We start from the raw sequence: 25,573 nt of genomic DNA, 5'->3' as shown, positions 1-25,573 counted from the left end.
CTGCCACATCCCAAAAGGGCTTTACTGGTTTCAGAGTTGGTGACTGGGGAGGTCAACAAAATCTGATCTCAGTATCATGTTTATGAAATCCATACTTGGAGACTTTTTTGACTAGGGCTGTGCGATATGACCAAAATCTCATATCCCGATATAAGACATCTATCATCCCGATAACGATATAAATCACAAAAAGTTTACATTTTCTGTAAATTCTGTGAATCTCGGGCAGCTCGACTTGCGTGAAGTGTTTCCAGCTGGGCGTCGTGTACCTGTAGTCGAGTGTTTTAACCGATACATGAAACGGCGTGCTGCGGGGAAAAGCTTTTTCTAACGTTTGAGTCTAAGGTTTATTTTTTAGCACCTGACGGCTCTTTTTGCTTCTCATCCGTAAACACTCTGCATACTCTTTCACGTGATTCAGTTTATTTTGAAAAGTCTCAACAGGATCTTGAGCTTCATTGTGACAGATTTATGTGGAAAACGCGATAGTTTTACCATCGTTGTTGCTAACGACAACGCATAAAAACATGTGCTTGTCCGTCAGTAGTGTGGTTATATTAAAGAGAAAGAGAGAACTTCAAGAAATTAATATAGCCACTACAGTGACCATCAAAACGATGAAAAAATATTGCCGTAAACAGTTTATTTTGCGACACCACGAAACAAACGATAGCGTAAAATGAAACGATAGATGTTTTTATATTGTCATCCGATATATATCGTTATATCGAACAGCCCTATTTTTGACACAGTTCACTGCTCTGTTTGAAGATGATAAGTTGTAGCTATGAATGGATGTACACTGTCTGTAACAATACTCCGGCTCTGTGGCGTTCAAACTGTGATTGGAATTAAAGTCCAGAGTGTTCCAGAAAACATTCCCAATGCTATCACACCACCAGCAGCCTGGACCTTTGGATTCTGTCTCAAGCTTTAGCAGAGTGGAGAATCATTAGACTAGCTGCAGTTTTTTATTTTTAGCCTTAAATTTTCCAGTTCGATTGATCTTGTGCTCGCTGCAGCCTCAGATTTCTGTCGACCCAGGCATGGTTTTGTGCCATTGAAGCACAACTACCTAAAGGATAGTTGGCTAATTCTGAGCCGCTTTTCTGCTCAGCACAGTTAGCCGTTCTGTCTACTCTGACCTCTTATCAGCTATGAATCTCTGCCTGCTAAGCTGCTGCTGGATGGGGTTTTTTTGTTTTTGTTTTTCATTATTCTGGGTGTTATGCAAATTCCAGAAAATCAACAGTCTCAGCAATACTCAAACATCACTGAAATACCTCCACTTCCCAAATCATCACTGCCGTCACGTGATTGTCTGATCAGATTATATGACAATAAGCAGCTAAGCATAATATCCAGATAAAACGATCACCAAGTAGATGTCTGAACACGTTCATGTAATCAGTTCATAATACCTACACGGCTCAGATATTATATGGAGCATTAGTTGGGTATATAGTCTGCATGCCTAATTATATCTAAGCGCTTGAACGGTTTCAAAAATATGAAGAAAGATGGGGAAGCATCTGTTTTTTCTTTTCATTTTAACACCCAGCTGGTGGTTGGCAGCTCAAGTTGTGTGAAAACTGTTTTGATAGTGTGACTTCTCTTAGTGTCACAGTTAACAGTAAATTGAGAAGTACTTCTGTTTTATTTTCTTTTTAGCGTAACTTTGTCCATAATCAGGTTTCTGTATTACCATTAGTGTGAGAGTGAATGTTTGTACATCTGTGTTTTCTCAAGCATTTTAATACATCTCATCTTATCTCTGCCACACCCTTGCTCTCACCACCTTTTCCCTCCATCTGTGTCTCTTCCCTCCCCAGGACACGGAACCCGAGCAGGACAGCTATGGTCGCTCTGGGCATCTCCAATTTGTGCTTTATGCTGCCTTGGCAGTTTGCCCAGTTTGTGCTGCTCACCCAGGTAAACAGAGCAAGATAAACATTGTGAGAGAATGTGGGGGGGGAATGGAAAGGGAGCACAGCGATTAAAGAGAAAATAGAGACTTGGAGAGAACAGAGGACTGGCAGCGCAGGTGCAAAAAATCAGACGCTGGGCAACATGGCAAAGAAATAAAAAAAATCAGAAAGACTGAAAGAAAAGGGATAAACTCAGGAGATTCAAATCATATAAAATTCAAAAAACATTCTTAAATTGAAAATTTTCTAACTGATTGACACATGTACATTAGTATAAAGAAGTAAATTAAGGTGTGTGGGCTGGCAGACAGAAGAGTCGAATAACTTCAGAACAAACAGGTCACTGCAGCAAGCATATGTGCTTAGTAACAGTTTAGCCCACGCTGCTGCTGCTGCTGCCCCCTCAGGGCTCTGCTGCTTTTGTGCAGGGACTTTAACGCGGGACGTGTTGTTTCACAGCTATTATTTCTTTGTTTCACATTTATAAGCTGCTAATTGAACCCATTCACCTCAGCCACTGCATGCATAATGCAATCCAAGGCCAAATACACCTACAAGCACTGCTTACTCATCAGTACAGAGGGAGTTTGATGTCAGTTGTTGGGTTTTACTATTTTTTTTTTTTTTTTGGGGGGGGGGGGGGGGGTTGTTTTGTTTTAAAATTTGCAGTCACACAGTTAATTTTCTACAAGGCCTACAGTAACCCCCTTGAGCAATTACAATAGTCAAACAGAATTTGATTATGATCAGTAATTGTATTGGCCAATTTAGAAAACCTTCCAACGGATTACATTTGAGTGTGAATTCCCATCACAAGAACAGGTACTGGACAGCGTCCCATCATGGGTCCTTTGAAGTATCAGAGTTTTTTGTTTCTTTTTGTTTGTTTTTTGTTAAAGCGCTCACTATAACTGTAGTTAGTTTTGTTTTACATTATCAGCAGTAACTCAGACTTGTTCCCAGTGGGGGCTGGTGGTCTTACCTCTGCTTTGAGCAGATGATGTAGTTCTTTATTCAGCAGCACCCTTTAGTTTGTGCTGGAGTGGTTTGCAGTGGGGATGTGAATGAGCACCTCCTAATCTAAGGCGTTCTCAGCTAGAAAAGAGTAGCTTGCCCACTCCAGGTGGGGAATGAGTTGCTGGTCTAAATCAAAGTTCTAGTATCTTGCGGTCTTATTTATAAATGAGGGAAGACTGAAGCAGGAGATTGCCAGATGGAGTGGTGCAGTGTGTGCAGAAATGTGGATCCTGTTCCAGTCTGTCATGATGACGAATGAGCCGAGACGGAAAGCGAAGATGTCGATTTTCCAGTTGACCTCCGTTCCTACCATCCTGTGGCCTCTAGCTGTGGGCACTGAATGAAAGAATGAGATTGCCGAAACAAGCTGGAGCTGAAGAGTGTCATTTACCTAGAGCTCAGAGTAGAGTTGCTACTCGTCCACATTGAAAAGAGCCACTTCAGACGGTTCAAGTAAATGACTAAAATGCCTCCTAGGTGAGGTATTTGAGCATGTCCAAATAGGAGCAGACTACATGAAAGCTGGATGGATGGATGCTAAATATAAAGTAGGGTTTTATGTGATAAATACACTGACAAGACAACAGGAAATAAAGGGAAGAGGAATGCAGTAAAGGATCCAAGTGGTATTCGTGTTACATTTATAACAACTGCTATGTGTATTTAGAGAGTCACTTTATTTTGACTGTAATCTTTCAAATACCGTGATGTATTCAGGCCTTGGGTTTAAGTTCTAGAAATGCACAACAAAAATATTATGTTAGAGTGCTTCACAAGATGCATTATGTAATTCAATGCCATAAAAGCTTTAAAAAATGAGTTGTTACATGTAAAGTGTAACAACTGTTCTTTCTTGATTAATATACAATACTACAAATTACTGTTGGAAGGAAGGAATGTAAATTTCCCCTAAAGGCTCAAATCCAGCTTTGACGTTAGCAACTTTTAATGTAAAGATAATCATGGGAATGTTATTGTTGTTTTGGACTTTTTTGTATGTGATGCATTAATGAGCTTTGCGGAGTGAATTGTTAAGGTAAACTACGCTTTGTTTTCCAGGTGGCTTCTCTGTTTGCTTCGTACATTCTGGGCTACCTCGCTGCTGCTAAGATGCAGTCCATCCTCGTCACTCATATGGTACAGTAGATAACTTTTCCTTTTGCAGTTATTTTGTTTCTAATGGCAAAACTTTACGTATTCGACACTAGTGTATTTGCATAAAGTTGAAATGTATTCGTTTAAAGCAATTTACCAAGATGTACAAGGTAGACTTTCTCTGAATCAGGTGTTGGGCATAAGTGAAAGTTTTCACTGCTCCTGTCCTCTGAGCTGTAACCTGCTCTCGCTCAGTTCTCCTTATCTCCCTCAGCTCCTCGGCCGGGAGAAATTCACATGAGCTGGTTGGACAAAGTCAGCAGAGACTTTGTCCTTGAAAAAGCTTTAAGGATACCACTGTGCATACATGAGTGCCTAAAAGACGAGGGATGTGTGGGCAAGTTATTTCACACCACCAAGGACAAAAGGATATCTGTATTTGTTTGGAAACGTGTAAAGATATTTTTTCTTTGTGGGTGGAGTATTTTGGACGTTTGTCCCTCTTTTCCACATTCTTTACCCTTAATCCTCTCAGCATGCCAAGCTGTTAGCCAGGGCCTGTGTGCGCCACTGATAAGGAGAAGGGCCTTTGTGGTAAGATGCTGGAGATTTGTGTCAGACGAAGGCATATGGCTCTGCATAATTTAGAGAGCTTGGGAGTGATGACTATGTGTGTGTGTTCAAGAAAAGAATGGACACAACCAGGAGTCGATGTCCTCTGTGACCTCCAGCTTGTGTTAATGAGCCTGAAAACTGTCATTAGTTACAGAGCGTACACATGTGTTCACTCATATGCCAATAGGATGTTTCTAATTACATACAAAGCCTCAAAATATGTGAGCTACTGTTATAAAAATACCAGAAATACTTCCTGTCTGTATGGCAGCACTTCAGCATTTGATTATTTGGATATCATTTGGTTTCTAGGTTTTTAAGATGCTTTTTTATGTGGAAATATGTAAGACATTTCTCTCTCCTACAGCATCCATCATGCTTCATCCCACGTTTTTGTTGCCATTTCAGTGACTTTGCAAAGTAAAAACTTTCCCAGATGCTTAATTGACTTTTTTTCCCCTTCAAAAAGCCACTGAGCGGAAAACCCTACACACAGGATGGCTTTGCAATCTGGGGTCTTGCTCTTAAGCAAGAAGTCAGCTCAGCACGTGAGCAATGAACCGCTCTCATTCTTCATTGAGCTAACACAAAGGCAGAGACTGAGTACTGTAAGAGAGAGAAAAGGAAAAGCTCTAAATTTTCAGTGTTGATTAGCATTATGAGAACCTGGATCTATGTACGGTACTAATCAAAGCAATTTTGATCAGTCGAAAAGCACTTTGACATTTTCTAGAGCAAACATTCATCAATATCATGATAATAATAATGATGTTTCTGAAAAATATCTGTTCAGTGCCTGAATAACTGGTAACATTTTGACTGTCACCACTGAGGTTCATCTGGCAGTACCGTTTACGTTTCCAATACTCTGAGTTTAGACTCATCACAGAAGCCACACAAGCAGAAAATAAACCTTTTTATATATAAAATGCCAAAGTCTTTTTAGAATCTGTAAAGCATTGCAGCGGCTTCATAATCGGTATAATTTTTCTAATAAGTATCTACAACAGTTTTTCATAATAATTACAGCCAGCCCGTTCTCACTCCCGAGGCGTAACATGCCGACGTTTTGTCACGTCCCGCGGCATTCCTGAGGAACGCGAAAGGAGACCTTCGGCGTTCTTATGGTACGTGGCGGGTTATGGGCGAAATCCAGTGCAATGACGCTCCCGCGGTAATAGACGTTCCAGCCCTAAACCTAACCTTATCCCTAGCCCTAACCATAACCTTTTTCCTGACCTTAACCATGACTTTAATTATGTTAAATAGCGTGTTTCTAAGCTATTTGAAGGAAAAGAGCGAACATGTGTAGATTGAGTCCATACGGTTCTCATATTTCCTCATTTTTCCGAGGTTGTCATTTAGGAACGTGGTGGGTAGCCGAAAACGTAATATGTTGACGATTTGTCACCTAGCCTAAAATGTGACGCTTTGGGAGTGAGAACGTGTTGTTACAGCAGCTGCTGAAGCCCCTGGTTTGTCACTGTCAACATTATAAACAGGTCATTGAATAGGATTGTATTTTAGTTGTGGCTGTATATTTATGTTTTAATACATTAATGCATGTTTACATAATAAAAGTGTTGGTTTTTAAAAAAAACAAACATACAAACGCCAACATCAACAGTGGCATGCAGACTATTAATACGCTGTATCCCTGACGATCTTCCTGCTACAGAAACGTTTTTGCTGTTGGCGGTAAACATGGGACTAAGTGTTTTTATGGCAGCAATAGAAATACTGCTGCCATCAGGCACTACCTGCCAAGCTTGGATGTTCAGCATTGTTTAATTGCACACACGGGTCATGCACATCATGCTGCACCAAATAGGACGGGGCTGCACTAAACGGCCCTCAGTGGTTTGAACACCACGTTCATGTGAGGAACGATGCTTTCACTTTGTCCTCTTTATGCAGATCACACTCGGCGTCTGCTTTGTCCTGATGTTTGGAAACTCCATGCTCCTTACATCCTTCTACGCCTCTTCGCTAGTGTCAATCTGGGTGAGTTGGAGGCTCCTGTATTACAAATGTTTAATCATCAATTGATTCGAGTCAGTCCTGTTTACTCTGATCAGTGATGCAGGTGGGTTTAAATTTCAGCATATTGTAACATATGTGTAACAGTAACTGCATTGTATTTTTTTTCCTTTGGAGTGGAGTTATTCCACTTGCTTTTCACTTAAGATTTGTTGTTTTATTTTTTTAGGTAATCATTGCAATGAGGGAGCGATTTGCTCAAGTCTTCAGACAAGGCATTGTCATCTGGGTACTAAAGAGTTTCATTATCTATGCTTTACTGCACAACTACATGTTTCCACTTTAGAGTAATTGTGTCATTCTTACAACATTCACACACTTTTGAGAAGAAAAAATAAAACGAGAAAATGGTTGCATGAATATCCCCAAAAAAGTGTGTAGAGAGAGAGATCACATAATGTTGATCTAACAGAATAGAGTGTTATCAGACAGTCGGGTATCCCTGCTGTGCTAAAATATTTGAAGCTAACATCTCAAAGAGCAAGCATGCTTTTGTTTATGTAGTTGTCCAGTCAGCCTCATGGTTTGACTGCTTTGTTCTTCACCACCATACATCGCCTGTCTAAATCTTATGTATGTATTTGAACATGTCAATCCACCAATGTCGATCTGTTTTTGTTTTTTTTCTGTACAGGTCATGCAGGGTCTGGCTTGGGTCGGCTCAACAGTTCTGCTTAAATTCCTGCTATCCACAGTCTTGGGTGCCTCTGACGATGTAAGTAACTCTAACTCCCCGTCTGTAAAATCAAACCCTTTTTCTTGACTCAACATTAATAATGGAAATGAAAATTTTTAGGTCATTGTGTAGATATTAAGTAGATGAACCAAAAATGACCTCGTAAGTGGGCTGATATAGTAGCTCAGTTAATATAAATGTAAATGGACTAGCCCTATGGAGCACTTGAGCCATGTTTGATATTCACTATCAGAAAATGTCAAATTGACTTAAGAACGGAATTAAATATGCAAAATTTAAGAATAATTTTTTCACAGGGTGGATTAAAGTTTTATTCAAAAATGTATGTTTTCTAGGCTCACATCAGTGGATTAATCAAGTCTAAGTTCACGAGCTACAAGGACTTTCACACTCTGATGTATACATGTGCTGCTGAATTTGACTTCATGGAGTTGGAGGTAAATTCTGATCCTTTGTCAGAGCTAAAATTTGTCTCCCTGCCACTAAAGGATGACGAGTGATCACTGTGATTCTGAGCTGAAGCCTTCCCTGATAAAATGCTAGTCTCAGGCAGTTTTTTGAGGAAAATCTTGCCAGGTCTCACTTTTTAAAATGTCAGTGCTGTGAAGATGTCAGAAATGCTGTAAAAGGCCTGCTCCTTTGTATCAGAGCTGCTGGATTGTCTTACAGCAGGACTGAGTGTGGAGGAAACCAGAACTGTGCTCTGAATTTGACAAGAAACAAAATCTGACAGCAAAACCTGGCAGCTCATTTTGGGCTGAGTTACGGGCTAGACAGTCGCCTGGTTTTGTGTGTGGTCTCTCAGCACCGCAGAGAAAACAGTGCATGCTTTTGGAACAGGCTGGCAAGCAAAATGCAGTAAAGCAGCTGTAATCAGTGCAGTCATACTTTCTTAATGCTTTAAGATTCACTTTCTTTAATTAGCACTTTGCAATTTTATTGCAATCGGTTTATTATATATAGAATTGCAACATATCATGATTCATATTTGGCCTTTAAGCATTTGCAGTTAATTATTCCAGTGCTTAATTAAGAATTTCCCAAACTGTTATTTATTTTTATAACCATTTTTGTATTTTAGTAGTAATTTGCTGTGCATTAGTCTCTCACTTGCCGGCCTCCTCCTTGAAATTATTTCAGCTTAGATATACTACAATGCTCAGATGTGATAGTTGTCCTCTGTCTCTGAAAGTATTATTGTAGGATATACCTAACAATATAAAGGGTCTTGAGGTGACTGTTGTTGTAATTTGGCTCTATAAAAATAAAATTGAATTGAATTGTCTGCTTCTCTGCCTCAGACTCCTGCGCGTTACCTTAAAACGTTGCTGCTGCCCATCAATGTGCTGGTGGTTGCTCTCATTGCTGGCAGGGTAAGTCCTCTTGTAAGCATAAAACCATCCCTATGAAAAGGATAAACATTTGTTTTCAAAGCAGCAGACGGTATCAGGTGAGGTGTATTGGGAAGCCTTGCTCAGAACAGTCGTAGGTTTCTCTCGGTCTGTGGGAAAATGGATAAAAATTAGCAAGATCTGTCTTAGTCACTGCTCTTTTTGTTCTTGTATCGCCTATGCTACAGTTTACAGTACATTCCTGCATATTGAACCATCGAAATTGCTCAAACAGCTGACATTTGACTTCACAAGTCCACATTCTCACATTCAGCTGTTGAATGTTTGGAAGGCTGGATGATTTTGCTGAAATCTTATGAAAGCAGCATTAATATGCAGTTTATGGCTGTATAAATATCATGGTGTCAGACTGACACTAAAGGTACAAGTGAACATCGTCACCACACCATGGTTCATATGAGAGGTGCAAATTATAGAAAAGGTTCTTTTATTGAAAAAACTCCAGAGAAGATCACACATACTGGCTCATGAGCTTAGATACTTTATATTTTTAAGCAGCTCATCATAAAATTAAAGCGTAAAGGGAAGATGACTTGATAGTAGGTAACACTGGCTGCTGTTTCTGAACTTTTAAAATCTAAATCGAAGACGTGATTGGTTGCTTTTGGATTATTTCATGTAAACATTGCGAATGCAAGTTAATCATTTTTTAGGATCTCATATAATCTATAATGAGCTGCAAAAAAAGTATTTATGAAGCAGCTGTATTCCTGAGAAGTATTATATGGATATTGTAAATGGACTGGTACTTTTTTCTGCTCTAACTGAGCACTTAAAAGTGCTTTTCACTACAAGCCTCGGGCACCCATCATTAGGGGTGGGGGATGAAATCGATACTGTGTAGTATCGTGATATTTTGTTTGCTAATAATGTATCGATACAGGGACAGCAGAAATCGATATTTTGTTACAAAAAAAGTTTTTGTGGACTGGAACGTGCTCTGACTTCAGAGCATGTTGATCAGCTCCTTTTTCTGAGCAAGAATCCTGACATTCCTTCACTGTCCAAATGTGTTTAACTGTTTTTTGGCAGCAATAAACATGACAGTTTACTTATTTTAATTTAAGACTTTAAAACTTTTTTATTTAATCTAAAATTATATTTTGTTTTAATTTACTTTCAAATTCTTCAGTTGCTGAATGGGCTGCATAGTTTTCATAAACTGCATAGCTCAGAATAGCTATAATTGTACCAGATGGTTGCGTTCAGTTAAGTTGGACTAGACTGTAATACAAACCGTTCAGTTTGTCAACAATCAAACTGAAATGAGAGAAAGACTCAATGTGAGACTTTGATATTAGATAAAATGAATATTGATAAAGTTTACCTTTATGTACAGAATCTGAATATCGCAAAATATTTTAAAAAATTGCAATAATATCGTATCGTGCGTTAAGTATTGTGATAATATCGTATCGTGGGATGTATGGTGATTCCCACCTCTACCCATCATACACACAGTTATACAAGTAATTTTGCTTTCCATACCTTTATGCTTTCTCTGACTAACATGCACACACTAGTGCCGAAGGATAACTCTGGGTTTGGTGTCTGAGTTGTAGCATAGCATTAGGATCTGATCTGTCAGAAAAAAAATCTAAGAAGCAATTTAAAATGCACAATGACAAGAAATTATTCATCAGTGAAATGCTACATTACTTACACAAGTTCTATAAAAGTCATGAGGTGAGGAAATGTTGGCAGAAAAGGCAAGAAAGCCCAAACAGTCATGTGTATAAAAAATCTTTTGTTTTTTAAAATCTCAAACTCTTCTGTGAAGAAGAAATTATGCAGCATGACTGTCAGAAAGTGTCTGCAGTATGAAAGCTACGATCTCACCTTTCAGAACAGCAGGCAGTCAGACACAAAGATCAAATCACTTATTGAGCCGTGAGCTTCTGCTTCACAGCAGCTGAAAGACAAAGATGCTGTCTGCTCTGGTTAGTTCACGTAGCTTTCCTTCCATTCTTGTGTAGACTAAGAAGCTTGTTCAGGTGTTGTTGTTTCAGTTTCAGTAAACTACAGTTGTTTTATTTGGACTTGTCAGGAACTGATATACATTTTTATATTTAAGCCTTTAAGGAAGGGAAGGATGAAAAGATTTCCCCCCGATTATGGTCACGCTAACATTTGTAGAGGGGAAACATCAGAGGAAAAATATTTGAGGAAGTCCTATTTATATGATTTAATCTCATTATACCCTGCCCACGCTAAGCTAAGAACACATGAATCAGTTTGACAAAGCATGATATGCAGAGCATTTAAACATGAGAAGAAATATCCTTCGAAGTATTTGTCTTTTTCAGACCATCCAGGATATAGTCCGGTGCCTGAGGCACGGGGAGAAGACGTTGGCCAAGACTGAGGATGCTGACGAAGCTGCAGGGTGAGGCTTCCTCTCAAGGACTTGATGCATTCTGTTGATCAAACAGAAACTGTGTTTAACTGGGAAAATAAAATGCTCTAAAATAATGCAGTCTCTTACCTTTAAAAGTAAAATGATGGCTTGATTTTTGTTTTGAGTGGGCAGCTGGCTTCACATATTTCTCTGTTCTGTGTTGCAGGTCTGAAATAGCTGCAAAAGGAGAGGTGAGAAAAATACTTACATCATTTATTTTTTTTGTTAAATATATGCAGATATAACAACTGACCACACTTCCACGCGTTCCCTTTTCCTAAACCTGTTTTATATGATTATATTCTCCTGTGCAGTGAAGTCTGCTCAGTTTCTATGCCCCAGAGTGATTTTGATCCCTTTTCTCATTACCAGGAAATCAAAGGCATTTTTCCCTTCTGCTATGAAATCCCACTCTACTGCCTTTTGTCTGCTTTCTCCCAGCTGCTTCATGTCATTTTCTGTAATATCTCTCTCTGGGCAGTAAAATGTTCAGATGTTCAGTTTCTAAAGCTTGCCTATATAATGGCTCTGATGGTCTATAAATGCTCAGAGAGGAACACTTACTCACTGCGCAGGAAAATACAGGTTAAAATGTACTGAAGAGATCACAGCTAAGGAGCAGATCGCAGAGCTGTTTCTGATTGTAGTTAATGACAACTTCCACTGTTTGTTTTTTAGTTTGCAGTATGTGCAGCACAAATTTAGATCAAATAAATTTGATTGCGTAATCCAAATCTACATGAAATGAGCGACACTAACATTACTGAAATGCGTCTGCACTTTATGTCCGTAAACAGCACAGCTGTCATCTGTGACTTTTCCATCTGTGGCGTTGAATCCAGAGTACTCAGTTGGCTAATTGCCATTTAAAACAGAGAGCAACAGGAAGGCGAGCATTAAGACACACCATTATAGACTAAATACTGAGTTTAAATTCAAATAAAACATAGTGGTTTTGTTAATACTTTTTTTAATAGTTACACTTTTGTGTTCAAAGATGAGTTTGCAGGCATCATAACATTTGCCATCCTTGGCAGGTATGCCAATGTCATTTGTGCCATTGGCATACCTGCCTTTCTGGTCTTATCAGGCAAATGCTGGTTTATCAACATAGATCTCACAAAAAGACCCCACGACCTCACCCCGCCCTCATAAAGTCTTTTTCAAACGTTGGTCAGAAACATGCACACACGTAACCTAATGTAGGTCATGATGTAGAGCACAAAAAAGTTGATACAGTCCCACTGTTTGGTTGATGCCCTTCCAAAGCCCTGACTAGCTCTCCTCGTGTAATGGCCCATCTCCTGCCATCTCCTCCACACTCTGGAGACTATGTTGGCAGACATAGCACACTACCTTTGCAACCTGATTGGGCTGCAGGTTCTCTTTCATGCTCCCAACTGTAAGAAGGATAGTAACAGATACTGAGAGAGAGTAATGGCCTGTAGTCACCACCTGAAAAGCCGTTCTCTTTCTGTGGCGGCTTTGCTGTTGTCTCTCCAGTGCACCTGTTTTTACTTTGATTTGCACCACAGGATGTAAAATGGGTTCACAATAGATTCTGCTTCCTAAGTGAACTGATTGATATTTCTAAATGTAATGGACTTTGTGTTTTATTACAGTGATTCATTTATTTATATATATTTTTTGTCTGAGCAATACATTTAAAAACAGACCATCTATATATTTGTTACACCTCAAAGGTGGACACACTGTAGGCTTGTATCCACAGATGAAACATTGAGCTTTTTGAACTGGTATCTACATATAGAATTTTTCCACTCTGAGGAGTCAAAGTGCTTCTCACTGAAAGCCACTTGCACTCTTTCATGTGGTGCGATTCAATGAGTTTGGGCAGTCTGGGGTTCAGCATCTTGTCCAGCAGCACAACTACGGTTGCTAGACAACCAGCTGTCCCTCTTGAGCCACAATGGCTCAATTTTTGCTTCTTAAATTACTTACAATATATTTAAATTTCAATCATTTGACAACTTGATTAAATATTTTAGCAGAACCTGACAGTAAGGAAAATATCAGGTCTAAGTTAAAATATACACTCTGCCCTTTAATCAGTGTGAAAAGCACTTTGTGATAAGTAGTCATTAAGGCAGCAATGTAAAATACTATGAAATATGAATTTATACAGCAATGTCAGTCAAGTAGTGTTTTATGAGTCAAACAGATTTTGTTAAACACTCGGCTACAGAAGAGTTTCTGGTAGATGATTGTGGATTTGTTTAATTTTCTGTGTGTGAACCTGTTTCTCTGTAGCTGGTGTACCACAGTCTGCAGCTGGTGGCTTTTGCTGTCCTGGCCATCCTCATTATGCGCCTGAAGCTCTTCCTGACGCCACACATGTGCATCATGGCGTCATTGATCTGCTCCAGACAGGTCTGTCTCTCAGTGACGCACAAAAGCAAAACAAAAAAAACTGCTTTCAATATTGTTTTACCTACAAAGTCTCCTCTTTACTTAAATATAATGAGTCTGTTCTGTCCCTTCAGCTCTTTGGCTGGATTGGGGAGAAGTTTAAGCAGCACACTGTGGTTTTTGCTGTATTGGCCATCATGGCCATACAGGGAATGACCAATCTGCAGGCCCAGTGGGCGATCATCGGAGAGTTCAGCAACCTGCCCCAGGAGGAGCTGCTGGACTGGATCCAGGAAAACACCCGTCCTAGTGAGTGACCTTGCCTGATTTCATCGCTACCGAGCAAACAATAGTATTAAACAAGTATTAAGATTAATAAGCAGCTCGCCCTGATTACAGCATAAAATTTTAAAGTATATTCTATTGTTATAAATTATGAAGTACTGTATATAATCTAATGAATGAAAACTTTCCTGTTTGATGCTCTGCTTTTGGTTTGTTTTCTTTTTATTTGGTTTTTGCTTTGATTGCAGATGCTGTGTTTGCTGGAGCGATGCCCACCATGGCCAGCGTAAAGCTTTCCACAGGTCGGCCTATTGTCAACCACCCTCACTACGAAGACGCTGGGCTGAGGTCAGAGGAATCTACAGCTCTTCTTCAATCTCCAATCTAGCATTAAATTAGCTGTAAAAGATTTATTTAACAATTTCATTCATCTTGACAATAAAAGAAATGAATCAAACACTGCACCAAACAGGCATTAAAAGGACCATTCTTCAAATGATGATTGTGCTACTTTTCACTTCATTAACTTAATTCTGGAAGCAAAAATGTCGAGTCAATTTTTTCCCCACACCTTCCCGTAAAAATGCAGGCGCTTTATTACCTTTTTGTTCTCATCCCACTGCTTTATCACACTTTATAACATTGTTGATTCTCACAGAGAGAGAACCAAGCTGGTCTACTCCATGTACAGCCGCATGTCTGGAGAAACCGTTAAGAGGAACCTCATGAAGCTGGGAGTGGAGTTTTTCATCCTTGAGGATTCGTGGTGCACCAGGCGAACCAGGTACTGCAACAGCACCGCTGCTCCTTTCACTGTCGTGTGCACAGTAGACAAGCTTAAGTCGACCCCCTGCTGCAGCAGTCCCCAACCCCCGGGCCACCGACTCGTACCAGTCCGTGAGAGTTGAGGTTCAGGTCTGAAAGTTATGGTTTTCAGGGTTTTTATCGTCTATTCTGTCTTTTCCCGTGTTAGTTGTGTGTCTTATTTTGAAAGAAATATTTACGCGTTGCCATAGCTACCAGAGAGTATTAAGGGGGCAGAGAGCAGGATGTTACTCTCAATGTTGTTGGCGCATTTCAGGAGGACGCTGCTAATGAAGTTGCACAATTAAACAGTCAATTCGTGTTTATTATTATATTTACAAAATACCACAGTTTTTGTGTTGGTCGTATCATTTTATTTTGTTGTATTTATCCGCGATACCTTAAGGGACAGTCCGTGAAAATATTGTCTAACATTAAACCGGTCCATGGTGCAAAAGAGTTTGGGGACCACTGCCCTGCTGGACAACTTTCACTCCTTTTAGGCAAACAGTGCAACCATTAAGTTTGCTGTTAAATCTGTTTTGACCACTGTTAACACAACACAATAAAAATTTGAAGAATATTTTCAAAAAGGGATTAAAAAGACAGACAAAATAGAATCGAATTCAACTTTATTGTCATTGCACATGTCACAAGTACAAGGCAATGAAATGCAGTTTGCATCCATCCAGAAGTGCTTTAGCCATAATATAGATATATTACAGAAATGTGTCTGTTATAGGTATGTTACAATGTACACGGTATGAAGGTATGTTATGAATATGCAATAACTATAAGTATGTACAGGCTATGAACAGGATATAAATATGAAAACTATAGAGAAATATGAACTATGCAAGTTATAAACAGTTGTAGAACTATAATTGTCGTATTGTACAGAATGATTGTTTATACAGAATTATACAGTAGTGCAGTCAAGATAAGTGAGATATGTGGATAATTTCTACAGAGGCTATAAAGTGCTAGTGGTGGTGAGTGTTGGTTCAGTCCATGTTATTATTGTGTGTTTGAGGGTACGGTTGTCCATTTGTTTGTTTTTGTCCATTGTGTGTGTGTGTGTGTGTGTGTGTAGGTGGTTGTGGGTGTGTGTATGTTCATTCCGTGAGTTTAATGTGAGTTCAGGAGTCTGACAGCTGTGGGGAAGAAGCTGTTCCGGTACCTGGTGGTCTTAGTCCGGCGGCTGTAGCACCTCCCAGAGGGCAGTAGGGTGAAGAGTCCGTGTGCTGGGTGACTGGAGTCTTTGATGATTTTCCCAGCCCTTTTCAGACACCGCTTCCTGTAGATGTCATTTATGGTGCTCCAGTGATGCGCTGGGCAGTTTTCACCCTATTCAACGCCTTCCGGCCCAAAGCAGAGCAGTTCCCATACCAGACTGTTATACAGTTGGTCAGGATGCTCTCGATGGTGCAGTGATAGAAGTTCACCAGGATGTCTGAGGACAGGTGGTTCTTCCTCCGAGTCCTCAGGAAGAAGAGGCGCTGGTGAGCCTTCTTGACCAGCTTGGAGAAGTTGGTCGTCTTGAAGCTGCTCACACGCTCCACAGCCGCCCCTTTAATGTAGATGGGTGGATGTGGGTCAGCAAAATGGTATCCCTGAAACCTTTAACTTTGCCTTTTATCTTATTTAATTCTTGTTTATCTTTCTCATTCTTCCTCTCCATCAGACCTGGGTGCAGCATGCCAGAGATCTGGGATATTGAGGACCCCCAAAATGTTGGTAAAACCCCCCTCTGCACCCATATTTCCAGGAACTCTCGACCCCACTTTACCACAGTCTTTTCCAATGACATTTACAAAGTTCTCAAAGTCCCCAAAGCCACCAAAGATCTCAGATAACATCGCTGGACACACTGGCTCAACACCAAACTGTTTGTTGCGTCACTTCTTTGTCGTGCATTTTTTGGTCACTCACTGCCGTTGCTGCTTTTTACTTCCCAAAAACCCCGGTTCCACATTTCTTTTGTTACTTTGATTCACCAAACAGTGGCTCAAAAGCAGGTTGGACATAACAAACAAGTATGCCATGAGTCTAAAACCTCTTGGTGGCGTCACAGCTCTCAGTATTTTTAACTCAGTCTCTTTCCAGACTAGCTATTGCTGCGTTGTTGTCACTAGTGATGTTCATTATATGAAAGCCAGGCGGTGGTGGTTGTAGCTCTCCATTTAGCTTCCTAGCATTGGTCTTGTTACATATATTCCTTATTTTAAGGAATGCTCAATTACATTTGTATAGTGTTTTTCTTACTGTGTAGAACTGATTTTGACTTTCACTTCAGAAGTAAACTTTTGTCTGGCAAGACCAATCAGTGATGTCCACATACTGTGAAGCAATACCCTCTGCAAACCTGGCAAAAGCTGACTTCTTCTATTGTTATGCACAGTGTTGATGTATGAAACGATTTTTCAGTAGTACACTATTTTTATAATTTATTGGTGTCACCGTTTTTATGCAACTTTAAAAGTGTTGAAACATTTTCTTTTCAAGCAAACAGTGTTTTGAGACTTTTGGGAGTCTAAGAAGAAAATAGTGTTCTTGTGTTTTAAAATGTACATAACATTGATGTCTATGTGGACTGAATTCAACTCAAAAAACATTGAACTCAAAAAACATTTTAGCTTAATTGGAAGCAGAGCTTTTGTTGTTGCTTCAGTAATAGTTAGTTTATTGTATAATTTTTATGTCTGAGAAGGCAACAAAAACATCGATTTCTTTGAGTCTGTTTTTTGTAAATACTGACTACGTTGTTTTGTAAACTGCTGATGGCCTTTAAAATGTTCTTTGTGCTTCTTGAATTATTGTTTGTTGCCAAAGGAAGTTTTATTATCAAAGCTGCATATTCAGGGTACTGTAGCATATGAAAAATTCATTTTTATGTGACAGCCAATCAGTTATTCGTAGCAGTAAATTTTATGGTAATGGTAGCAGTCGCCGGTTCCTTTTGTCGGACCACATTAAAAACATGCCTCATTTGATTTATGCCATTACTTGAGAATAACAATACCCCTGTCATGTCTGTTTAATAAATATGTAGCTATAGCCAGAAGCGGATCAGCTTGGCTTATTTTGGCAAAAGGACTGGAAAATGGGGAAAAGAGTTTAACTGGCTCCTTTAGAGAGTTATAGGAAAAAAACATAACAGGTCATAGTGTGATAACTTGAAAACGAGGTGACGTAGGATTTTGAAATTGATACCGTAAGTGCGTCTACTAACAACTGCTGGCGACCTCGTCGTCAAGGTCAGAGGTCAGGTTTTCTGAAAATCTTGTAACAGGATGACTCCAGATGGAAGTCCAATTGATTTTCAAATTGATGGCATAGGTGCATTTACTAAAAATCTGAAACAAAAAGTCTGAATCCCTTTTAGGGAGGAAGTTTGGTGACCTTGGTCTCAAAGTCGAGCTCAGAGGTGAATCTTGGGAACATGACACTCGATTCATACTGAAGGTCTGTCTACAAAAAATCTCAGATAAGTTTGAATCCCAGTGACCTCGACCTCAAGGTCAGCTTTCTAAAAACCACCTAGGCCATGAATTACTTGTTTAAATAAACCTGAATCTTCACGTCTAAAAGTCGATGGCTTGATCAACAGCTGATGGCTCAAGTTACATTAATATTTTCACAATTTACAATAAAGAACTAAGATTTTGCTCATTCCCTCAAAATACAGCTGTTTCTTTTATTTCTTTTTTATCTCAGAGCAGAGTTTAACCGTTCAGCTTCAGCCGCCTACAAACAGTGAAGCTTGTCCTGCTTTTCTGATTGTCTGTGGTGTCAGGAACAAACCTCAGAGACCATTCTCGTGGGATTTTTACATTGCAAAGCAAATTTCTCATCAAAGTTGAAATATTTTAATTTGGGTAAACATGGATTTGCCTGTAATGCTGCACTTTTCCCTATTTCAGAGATTTGGTTGGTTTATTTGTCTTAATAATAATCAGATTCAATAAACCCTTGGAGTCAGTTTTAAGCCTGTTAAGATTCATAAGTGCCATGACTCCTGGTGAAGGAGTTTTTTAATCTTTTCAGACTTGTATCCCTCTGTGTAATCTGTGAATCTCTGAGCTTCTTTATTGATGTGTAATTAATATTAAATGACAGTAAAAACCGGCACAATACACTTTCGTACACTTGTGTTTTACACCCTGCAGCGCCACAACTCGCCGTGGTGCACAACCTGCAGAAACAGCTGTTTGTCGCACTGTGCTGCTCTTAGGTGGTGTGATGAAAATGTTTTCCTACAAAATCACAATTCCATGTTCAAGTTTCATTTGTTTGCTTGTTTTTCCTCCCAGTCCTTGTGCTAAGGCGAGACACAAACTTGTTGGCTATAGCTTAATATTTGGTATACAGACATGTGGTTAGTGTGGCTCTTTTAAAAATGTAAAACTATTCCTGTGAGAGGAGTGAACCACCTTCACCAACAGGAGTAACTCAACCGTCACCACTCAGGTGTTTTTTCTATTGCCACTTTTCTTCATAAGATATTTCCTCCAGTCATTTATAAAAATGTCTCAATGATTGTTTTAGTTTATATAAAAAAAGCTGATTTTGTTTGTTTTCTTGACAGATTAAAGATGTGTCTTGGGGTGAATAATTTTGTTGAAAACTGTTATCTTCACGGTTGGAAAAAGTTGTTTCTGTGATGTGAATAAATGTGGCGAATTAATGTCTGAAGATTTTAATGGTGTACAAGCGAGCTTGCAAGTGCCCGGTTTTAAGCAACTGTGCCATTGTCACACTTTCCCAGACACTTTGACAAAATCACTTTATTCCACTCTCTGGCCTCGTTGTGTTTCTGATGTTTTTTCTATTTGTCTATATTTTCTGTATTTAAAAAATAAAATATTTGGAGTGAGCACCATTGCTTTGTCTTAAATGTAGATTTAAATGTAGATGTGAAAAGCACAAATCAAGCATTTATTTGAATTTTTTAAAAGATTGTTTATTGGTTTATTTGAATCTGGTGTATTTTCCATTTATTTTTTGTTGGATGTATTCGTCATGCTTTCTTTGCACTCTGCACTGCCTTTGTAGACATTCAAGAGTCGCATCAAATATGTCCTGACAGCATTGGGAGAAACTCGCCCACTGACCTGCTCACAACCCCTGTTTGGTTGTAATGGTGAGGCTGAATGTCTCGTGAGTAACTGCCTTTAGCTAACTGCTCTTTAGCTGTTGTTTACACAAAGTCAGTGTGTGATGCTCAGATTGGAATACAGGTCTCTCTTTATTAGCCTTCTGATTCTATTCTGATAAATTGGCGCGGTGTCCCCTGCCCATGATGGCCTATCCCAGTTGTCATCGGGTGATGGATTTCTTTTGATTTGTTAAAATTCTGTAAGTGAAATAATTTTTCCACCTAATCCAGGACGGAACCATAAACCTCCACTTCGCACAGACTCAGATATTCTTCTCTTCCTGGGATGACAATGTTAACGTAGCGGCCATCCATCCCATTGCATTTGAACTCTTGAATGCCGCCTGCAGGAATACTTGTGATCACAGCACACCTGGCAAAGGAAGCAGAAATCACTTGATTAACCTGGATACTTTCACCACGTCTCTGATGTAATGGTTTTGAATAACACTGGGTTCTTCAGATTTCACTTAGAGCTGCACAAGGAGACGACCATGAAGGAGAAAGCTGGCAAGTTTAATCTATTAATGTTTTTGCTTAATGGTTGGAGTCACAGAGCGTATTGATTAATGTACTGCTGCTGCTATCAGGACAGTAAAAGACAAAAATCCCAACTGAGGTCCAATTTGATAATGCTTTAAATTATGCTAAATTATAATGCTTTCAGTTTTTATTCTGTAAAGTACCTGGGATTGCTGTTGCCATTGTTGTCAAGAGAGTCTCCAATGCGAATCTCAGCCCCGTTGAGTCGTTCTGGGTCAGAATCAGAGTTGACTATCTTAACAGAAAACACTTTGTGTGTTTTGCGCAGGTCAAGTCGCCACCAGGGGATGTTGTCATAGCTTGTCTGAGTGCAGGATCCTTTTTCTGGGTTGCTGTTACGATTTCCATCTATGGCGTTATATGCAAGCCCTAAGGTCTCCACTGATGACTGCGTGGCTTTTCCTTGGAGTGCAAGGTTCTCTCCTGCAAAATATGGTTGAGGGATTTATGTTCTCATCACAGACACATCAAGACAGTTTACTTGAATGGATGAGATGATCAACGCAGAGACCTTTAAACAAGCTCTCACAACTTTTATTGTTGTTTTTTTTTGGGGGGGGGGGGGTTGTGGAGCCAACTGAAATTTTAAAAACCGTGCTGTACTTGTTTTTTAATTTTTTCTCAACAGTTTAATGATTACACTTTTTGGCATATTCCTGGAAGAGAGCTGCTCTCTTCCTCAGTTTTCCAGAGTGCAGTTCAGCAGTGACTATAGTGGCTTGCAGAAGTATTCAGCCCCTTGAACTTTCCCACATTTTCTCACATTACAGCCACGTGAATTCCACGTGAAGGACCAATACAAGGTGGTGTACACGTGAGAAGTGGAACAAAAATCATACATGATTCCAAACATTTTTTTACAAATAAATAACTGCAAAGTGGGGTGTGTGTAATTATTCCGCCCCCTTTGGTCTGAGTGCAGTCAGCTGCCCATAGACATTGCCTGATGAGTGCTAATGACTAAATAGAGTGCACCTGTGTGTAATCTAATGTCAGTACAAATACAGCTGCTCTGTGACGGCCTCAGAGGTTGTCTAAGAGAATATTGGGAGCAACAACACCATGAAGTCCAAAGAACACACCAGACAGGTCAGGGATAAAGTTATTGAGAAATTTAAAGCAGCCTTAGGCTACACAAAGATTTCCCAAGCCTTGAACATCCACGGAGCACTGTTCAAGCGATCATTCAGAAATGGAAGGAGTATGGCACAACTGTAAACCTACCAAGACAAGGTCGTCCACCTAAACTCACAGGCCGAACAAGGAGAGCGCTGATCAGAAATGCAGCCAAGAGGCCCATGGTGACTCTGGACGAGCTGCAGAGATCTACAGCTCAGGTGGGGGAATCTCTCCATAGGACAACTATTAGTCGTGCACTGCACAAAGTTCTGGGGGTGCTTCTCTTCAGCAGGGACAGGGAAGCTGGTCAAAGTTGATGGGAAGCTGGATGGAGCCAAATACAGGACAATCTTGGAAGAAAACCTCTTGGAGTCTGCAAAAGACTTGAGACTGGGGCGGAGGTTCACCTTCCAGGACTAGGACCCTAAACATAAAGCCAGGGCAACAATGGGATGGTTTAAAACAAAACATATCCTTGTGTTAGAATGGCCCTGTCAAAGTCCAGATCTAAATCCAATCGAGACTCTGTGGCAAGATCTGAAAACTGCTGTTCACAAACGCTGTCCATCTAATCTGAGCTGGAACTGTTTTGCAAAGAAGAATGGGCAAGGATTTCAGTCTCTAGATGTGCAAAGCTGGTAGAGACAGACCCTAAAAGACTGGCAGCTGTAATTGCAGCAAAAGGTGGTTCTACAAAGTATTGACTCAGGGGGCTGAATAATTACGCACACCCCACTTTTCAGTTATTTGTAAAAAATGTTTGTAATCATGTATAATTTTCGTTCCACTTCTCACGTGTACACCACTTTGTATTGGTCTTTCACGTGGAATTCCAATAAAATTAATTCATGTTTGTGGCTGTAATGTGACCAAATGTGGAAAAGTTCCGAATACTTTTGCAAGCCACTGTATCTGCATATATAAATTATATAGTTGTGTGTGGTTGGTTGATCAGTGCCATTTTTCTGCTTTAAGTGAAAGTGGCTTGTTGGACCTGGCTGGATCTATTCTGGTGTATTTGGTAACGTTATTTGTAGGTTAATGGAAACTTGGTAGTGGTTCGATGCAACTTGATTTGTCCAAGTTATCTTCTGTTTAGCGGCCAACCGCGGAGCTTTGTATTTTTGTTTCAAATTATGGTTTAGTTTTTTTTTTCTTCTTTCTAGCAATAGTGGGACTTTCTGTTTATTGTTTTAGTCCCTGATGTCAGTTTGCTTCTTATCATGTTGTTCCTGTACCATTACGTTAATGGTATAAATTAATTACTGATATTTAAATGTCTTGTTTGTGGTATGGTCTGCTGGCACTTTAGGGGACTCATGGAGTGTGTAACACAGATGTTTTTTGGGTGGTGAAGAAAAATTACATTTGTGAAAGACTTAAGTCTCATATTTTTTCTCAAACTATTCACATTTGTTTATGCCACTTCACAGAGAACTCGTGGAGTGCAGACTGATGCTGGATTTCTGTCTAGGCTAATGACTCCTGAAAAAATGGAGGACTCTTTATAAAAAAGGTTGTAATTCATAAACATTTAATGTAATACTTTTGATAAAACTCTTAAGATGAAAGTCTGTACTTCAGTCACATCTTATATGAGACAGACTAGTGGTAAAGTCAAAATTACAAAAAAGTATGGTGAGAAAGAAAAGGGTGTTAATTTCTTACCAGTTGGGGCATGATACCCATAAACCTCCACTTCACAGAGTGTAAGAATTCTGTTTGAACCTGGTAAAAGCACAGTGACATAACGTCCCTCCACAGGATTACTGAAAGTTATGGTGTGTGAGCTCCCTGCAGGAATTGAAGAAACTACAGCAACCCTAAAAGAGAGGAAGAAGCCTGTAGTCTCAAGTCTTTCTATTATACAGAAAAGTTTCAGATAAATACTGAATACACTGGAAATTATCAGTGACTCACCGTGGGTTTGCAGCGCCATTGTCTTGTAACTTGTTGCCAATATAAATCTCTGCTCCATTGATCCTTTCTTCGCAACAGTCTTCTCGATTGGTGATGATCATGGAGGTGATTATATAGGACTCCAGCAAGTCTACTCTCCACCACGGGTTTGCCTCTGTTGCAGTGTGACTGCATGATCCATAATTAAAGCGAGATTTACGGTTTCCATCGATAGCATTACTCGCTGCTGCAAATCCATCCCACTCTCCCGGGTCGATTAGACGTGACTGCGTGGCTTTTCCACGTAAAGCCACATTTTCTGTAAAAGATATAAACATATTTTCATCAGCTTTTTTTTTCCTTTGGAGGAATTGATATCATCCAAAAACCTGTGTGTTCAATCTACGATCATTAGCTTGACATGAAAGTTGAGCCTTTAGGGTTCCAAGTAGTAACAACACACATGACTTTCTCGATCAGTTCATTTTGGTTATTGCTTTTGTGCATCATCTTCAAAAGGTTAATATTTTGTTGTTTTTTACAGATTTGACTTAACACGTATTGGGTGGAACGCCATGAAATTTGCACAATCAATACATGTCATTAACTTTGGTGATCTTTTTTTATACAGTTAGGATGTCCACTTTTATTTTTTAATTCTACTACGATTGGATCAGCATGCCATTTTTATGTACATTCACATTTGTTTTACAGTTAAAAAGAATTCTACTGCATCTAGTGATCTTTTATAATTAATCCTAATGTGCTGGTATTTGTACATCGTACTTACGGTAAGTGAAGACTGAGGACATCTGCACAAAGAGGAGCAGAAGAGATGCTCTACTGAAGCTCATAATTCTGGTTGATACAAAGAAGATAAAAAAGAAGATTTAGGTTAGGTAATTTAGGTTTTACCAAATGTGCAGGTACTGTAGTACAAAAACTCAATACATGCACAGTCAAGTGCAAATCTGTCAAAAAGTTGCTAAATACAGTGAATTGTTGAAAAATGTAAGATGACTGAAATAAAAATGTTAATTCTTACCCTGAATTTGTTCACGTAATCAACAAAGAGTCAACTCTCAGGCAAGGCAAAGCTTATTGTTACTATTTACTTTAAATACCATATTCAGCATGGACACTATCCAATCACATTACATTACAGAGTTTACTCCCACCACTTATCACCTTTGGACACCTTTGACAAAGTTTATATAGTGCACTTTCGTGTTTAATATTACTATTTGACTTCATTTTCCCGAGTGGATCATTACGGTTTTGCCATACTGCTCCACTTGATTGAACTTTATTACTAATTTATTTTTTACTTTTAAGTTATTACAATTGGAAGAGACATGACCGAGGGATAGGAAAGGGAAAGATGTAGACAAGAGAAGTTGAAAAAAAGAAGAGGGACCGTGAGGAAAGACACTAAAAATCTGCTAGATCACCTGCTGGGAAAAAAAGGAAGAAGGCAGAAGAAACAGAAAATGATTTATTCTTGGTCAGAACCAATGACTGTAGAAAATGGTCATCTGTTGAATAAACAACTTCTTCATTGAGATCAAGGAGTCGACTCGCAGTCAAATCTCTGGAGGAGGAGTCGGTCATTTTAAGTCACATTAGTCATCAACACCCTCGAGTCATATCAAATGATAGTCTTGCAAACATGTTACAGAGCATTAATGCACATTCAGGTCTCACGGTGCTATTTGACTGGAAATTACTGAGTTAAGTCTTTTATCTTTTTACATTTCTTTTGTCTTCCACAATTTAAACACATCATCATCAAAAGACAGATATTAGTTGTATTGTACACTGTAACAATATTACCAGTTGTCATTGTGATGTTGTACAGTTACACCTTTATCTACAGGTTATGTTTTTTTGGTTTTCCATATAATTCAAAAAGTCAGCATTTTGTTGATTACTGAACTTTGTACTTAATAGTTGAGTCAACATGAAGGCCTATCAAAATATTTGCATGTCGTTACCTCACTCTGTGCTTGGGTAAGTATTACACAGTTCAGTGTCACCACGTGAATGGACTGTAACGATGCTCTCAATAACTATAACTTTAAAAATAAAAATTCTAAAATACAATAATAATAAAAATAAATAAATATAGCATAAAACCACCAGTCCCTTTTTTTTTTTTTTTTATAAAACATTAAAATGTTGTATAGCTCATAC

The 25,573-nt window shown here is 39.2% G+C and overlaps 3 protein-coding genes across 5 annotated transcripts in view; 1 reads left to right on the top strand and 2 right to left on the bottom strand.

Annotated features, from left to right (window-relative positions):
* dpy19l1l (dpy-19-like 1, like (H. sapiens)) overlaps nucleotides 1–18,448 on the top strand; it is a 29,391-nt gene extending 10,943 nt beyond the window's left edge. For 2 of the 3 annotated variants that reach the window (XM_085176846.1, XM_085176848.1), the window contains 14 exons: nucleotides 1,833–1,932; nucleotides 4,005–4,082; nucleotides 6,573–6,659; nucleotides 6,865–6,924; nucleotides 7,330–7,410; nucleotides 7,728–7,829; nucleotides 8,694–8,765; nucleotides 11,111–11,190; nucleotides 11,369–11,393; nucleotides 13,474–13,593; nucleotides 13,707–13,881; nucleotides 14,106–14,205; nucleotides 14,516–14,641; nucleotides 16,346–18,448. In XM_085176846.1, coding sequence (XP_085032972.1) covers nucleotides 1,833–1,932; nucleotides 4,005–4,082; nucleotides 6,573–6,659; nucleotides 6,865–6,924; nucleotides 7,330–7,410; nucleotides 7,728–7,829; nucleotides 8,694–8,765; nucleotides 11,111–11,190; nucleotides 11,369–11,393; nucleotides 13,474–13,593; nucleotides 13,707–13,881; nucleotides 14,106–14,205; nucleotides 14,516–14,641; nucleotides 16,346–16,517 — 1,378 coding nt within the window. In that variant the 3' untranslated portion in view covers nucleotides 16,518–18,448. Of the gene's footprint in view, nucleotides 1–1,832; nucleotides 1,933–4,004; nucleotides 4,083–6,572; nucleotides 6,660–6,864; nucleotides 6,925–7,329; nucleotides 7,411–7,727; nucleotides 7,830–8,693; nucleotides 8,766–11,110; nucleotides 11,191–11,368; nucleotides 11,394–13,473; nucleotides 13,594–13,706; nucleotides 13,882–14,105; nucleotides 14,206–14,515; nucleotides 14,642–15,754 lie in introns of all 3 variants that reach the window. The other variant, XM_085176847.1, reaches the window with a different exon arrangement.
* Nucleotides 3,952–25,573, bottom strand: part of LOC146508791 (fucolectin-1-like) — a 46,411-nt gene continuing 24,789 nt past the window's right edge. The window contains exon 7 of the mRNA XM_085176872.1: nucleotides 3,952–5,766. The gene's annotated coding sequence lies outside the window, so the exon portion shown is untranslated. The remainder of the gene's footprint in view (nucleotides 5,767–25,573) is intronic.
* LOC146508794 (uncharacterized) lies at nucleotides 19,277–24,541 on the bottom strand. The gene is made up of 6 exons (XM_085176871.1): nucleotides 24,426–24,541; nucleotides 24,171–24,238; nucleotides 23,402–23,699; nucleotides 23,150–23,304; nucleotides 20,506–20,785; nucleotides 19,277–20,192 (listed from the first exon to the last, which is right to left on the bottom strand). The coding sequence occupies exons 2-6, from the start codon at nucleotides 24,232–24,234 to the stop codon at nucleotides 20,042–20,044; spliced, it is 948 nt and encodes a 315-aa protein (XP_085032997.1). The 5' UTR covers nucleotides 24,235–24,238; nucleotides 24,426–24,541; the 3' UTR covers nucleotides 19,277–20,041.

This window comes from Neolamprologus multifasciatus, chromosome 11, assembly GCF_963576455.1.
Source record: "Neolamprologus multifasciatus chromosome 11, fNeoMul1.2, whole genome shotgun sequence".
NCBI classification, from domain to species: Eukaryota; Metazoa; Chordata; class Actinopteri; order Cichliformes; family Cichlidae; genus Neolamprologus; species Neolamprologus multifasciatus.
The sequence above is the reverse complement of the archived record's forward strand: the minus strand, read 5'-3'. Positions and strand labels throughout refer to the sequence as shown.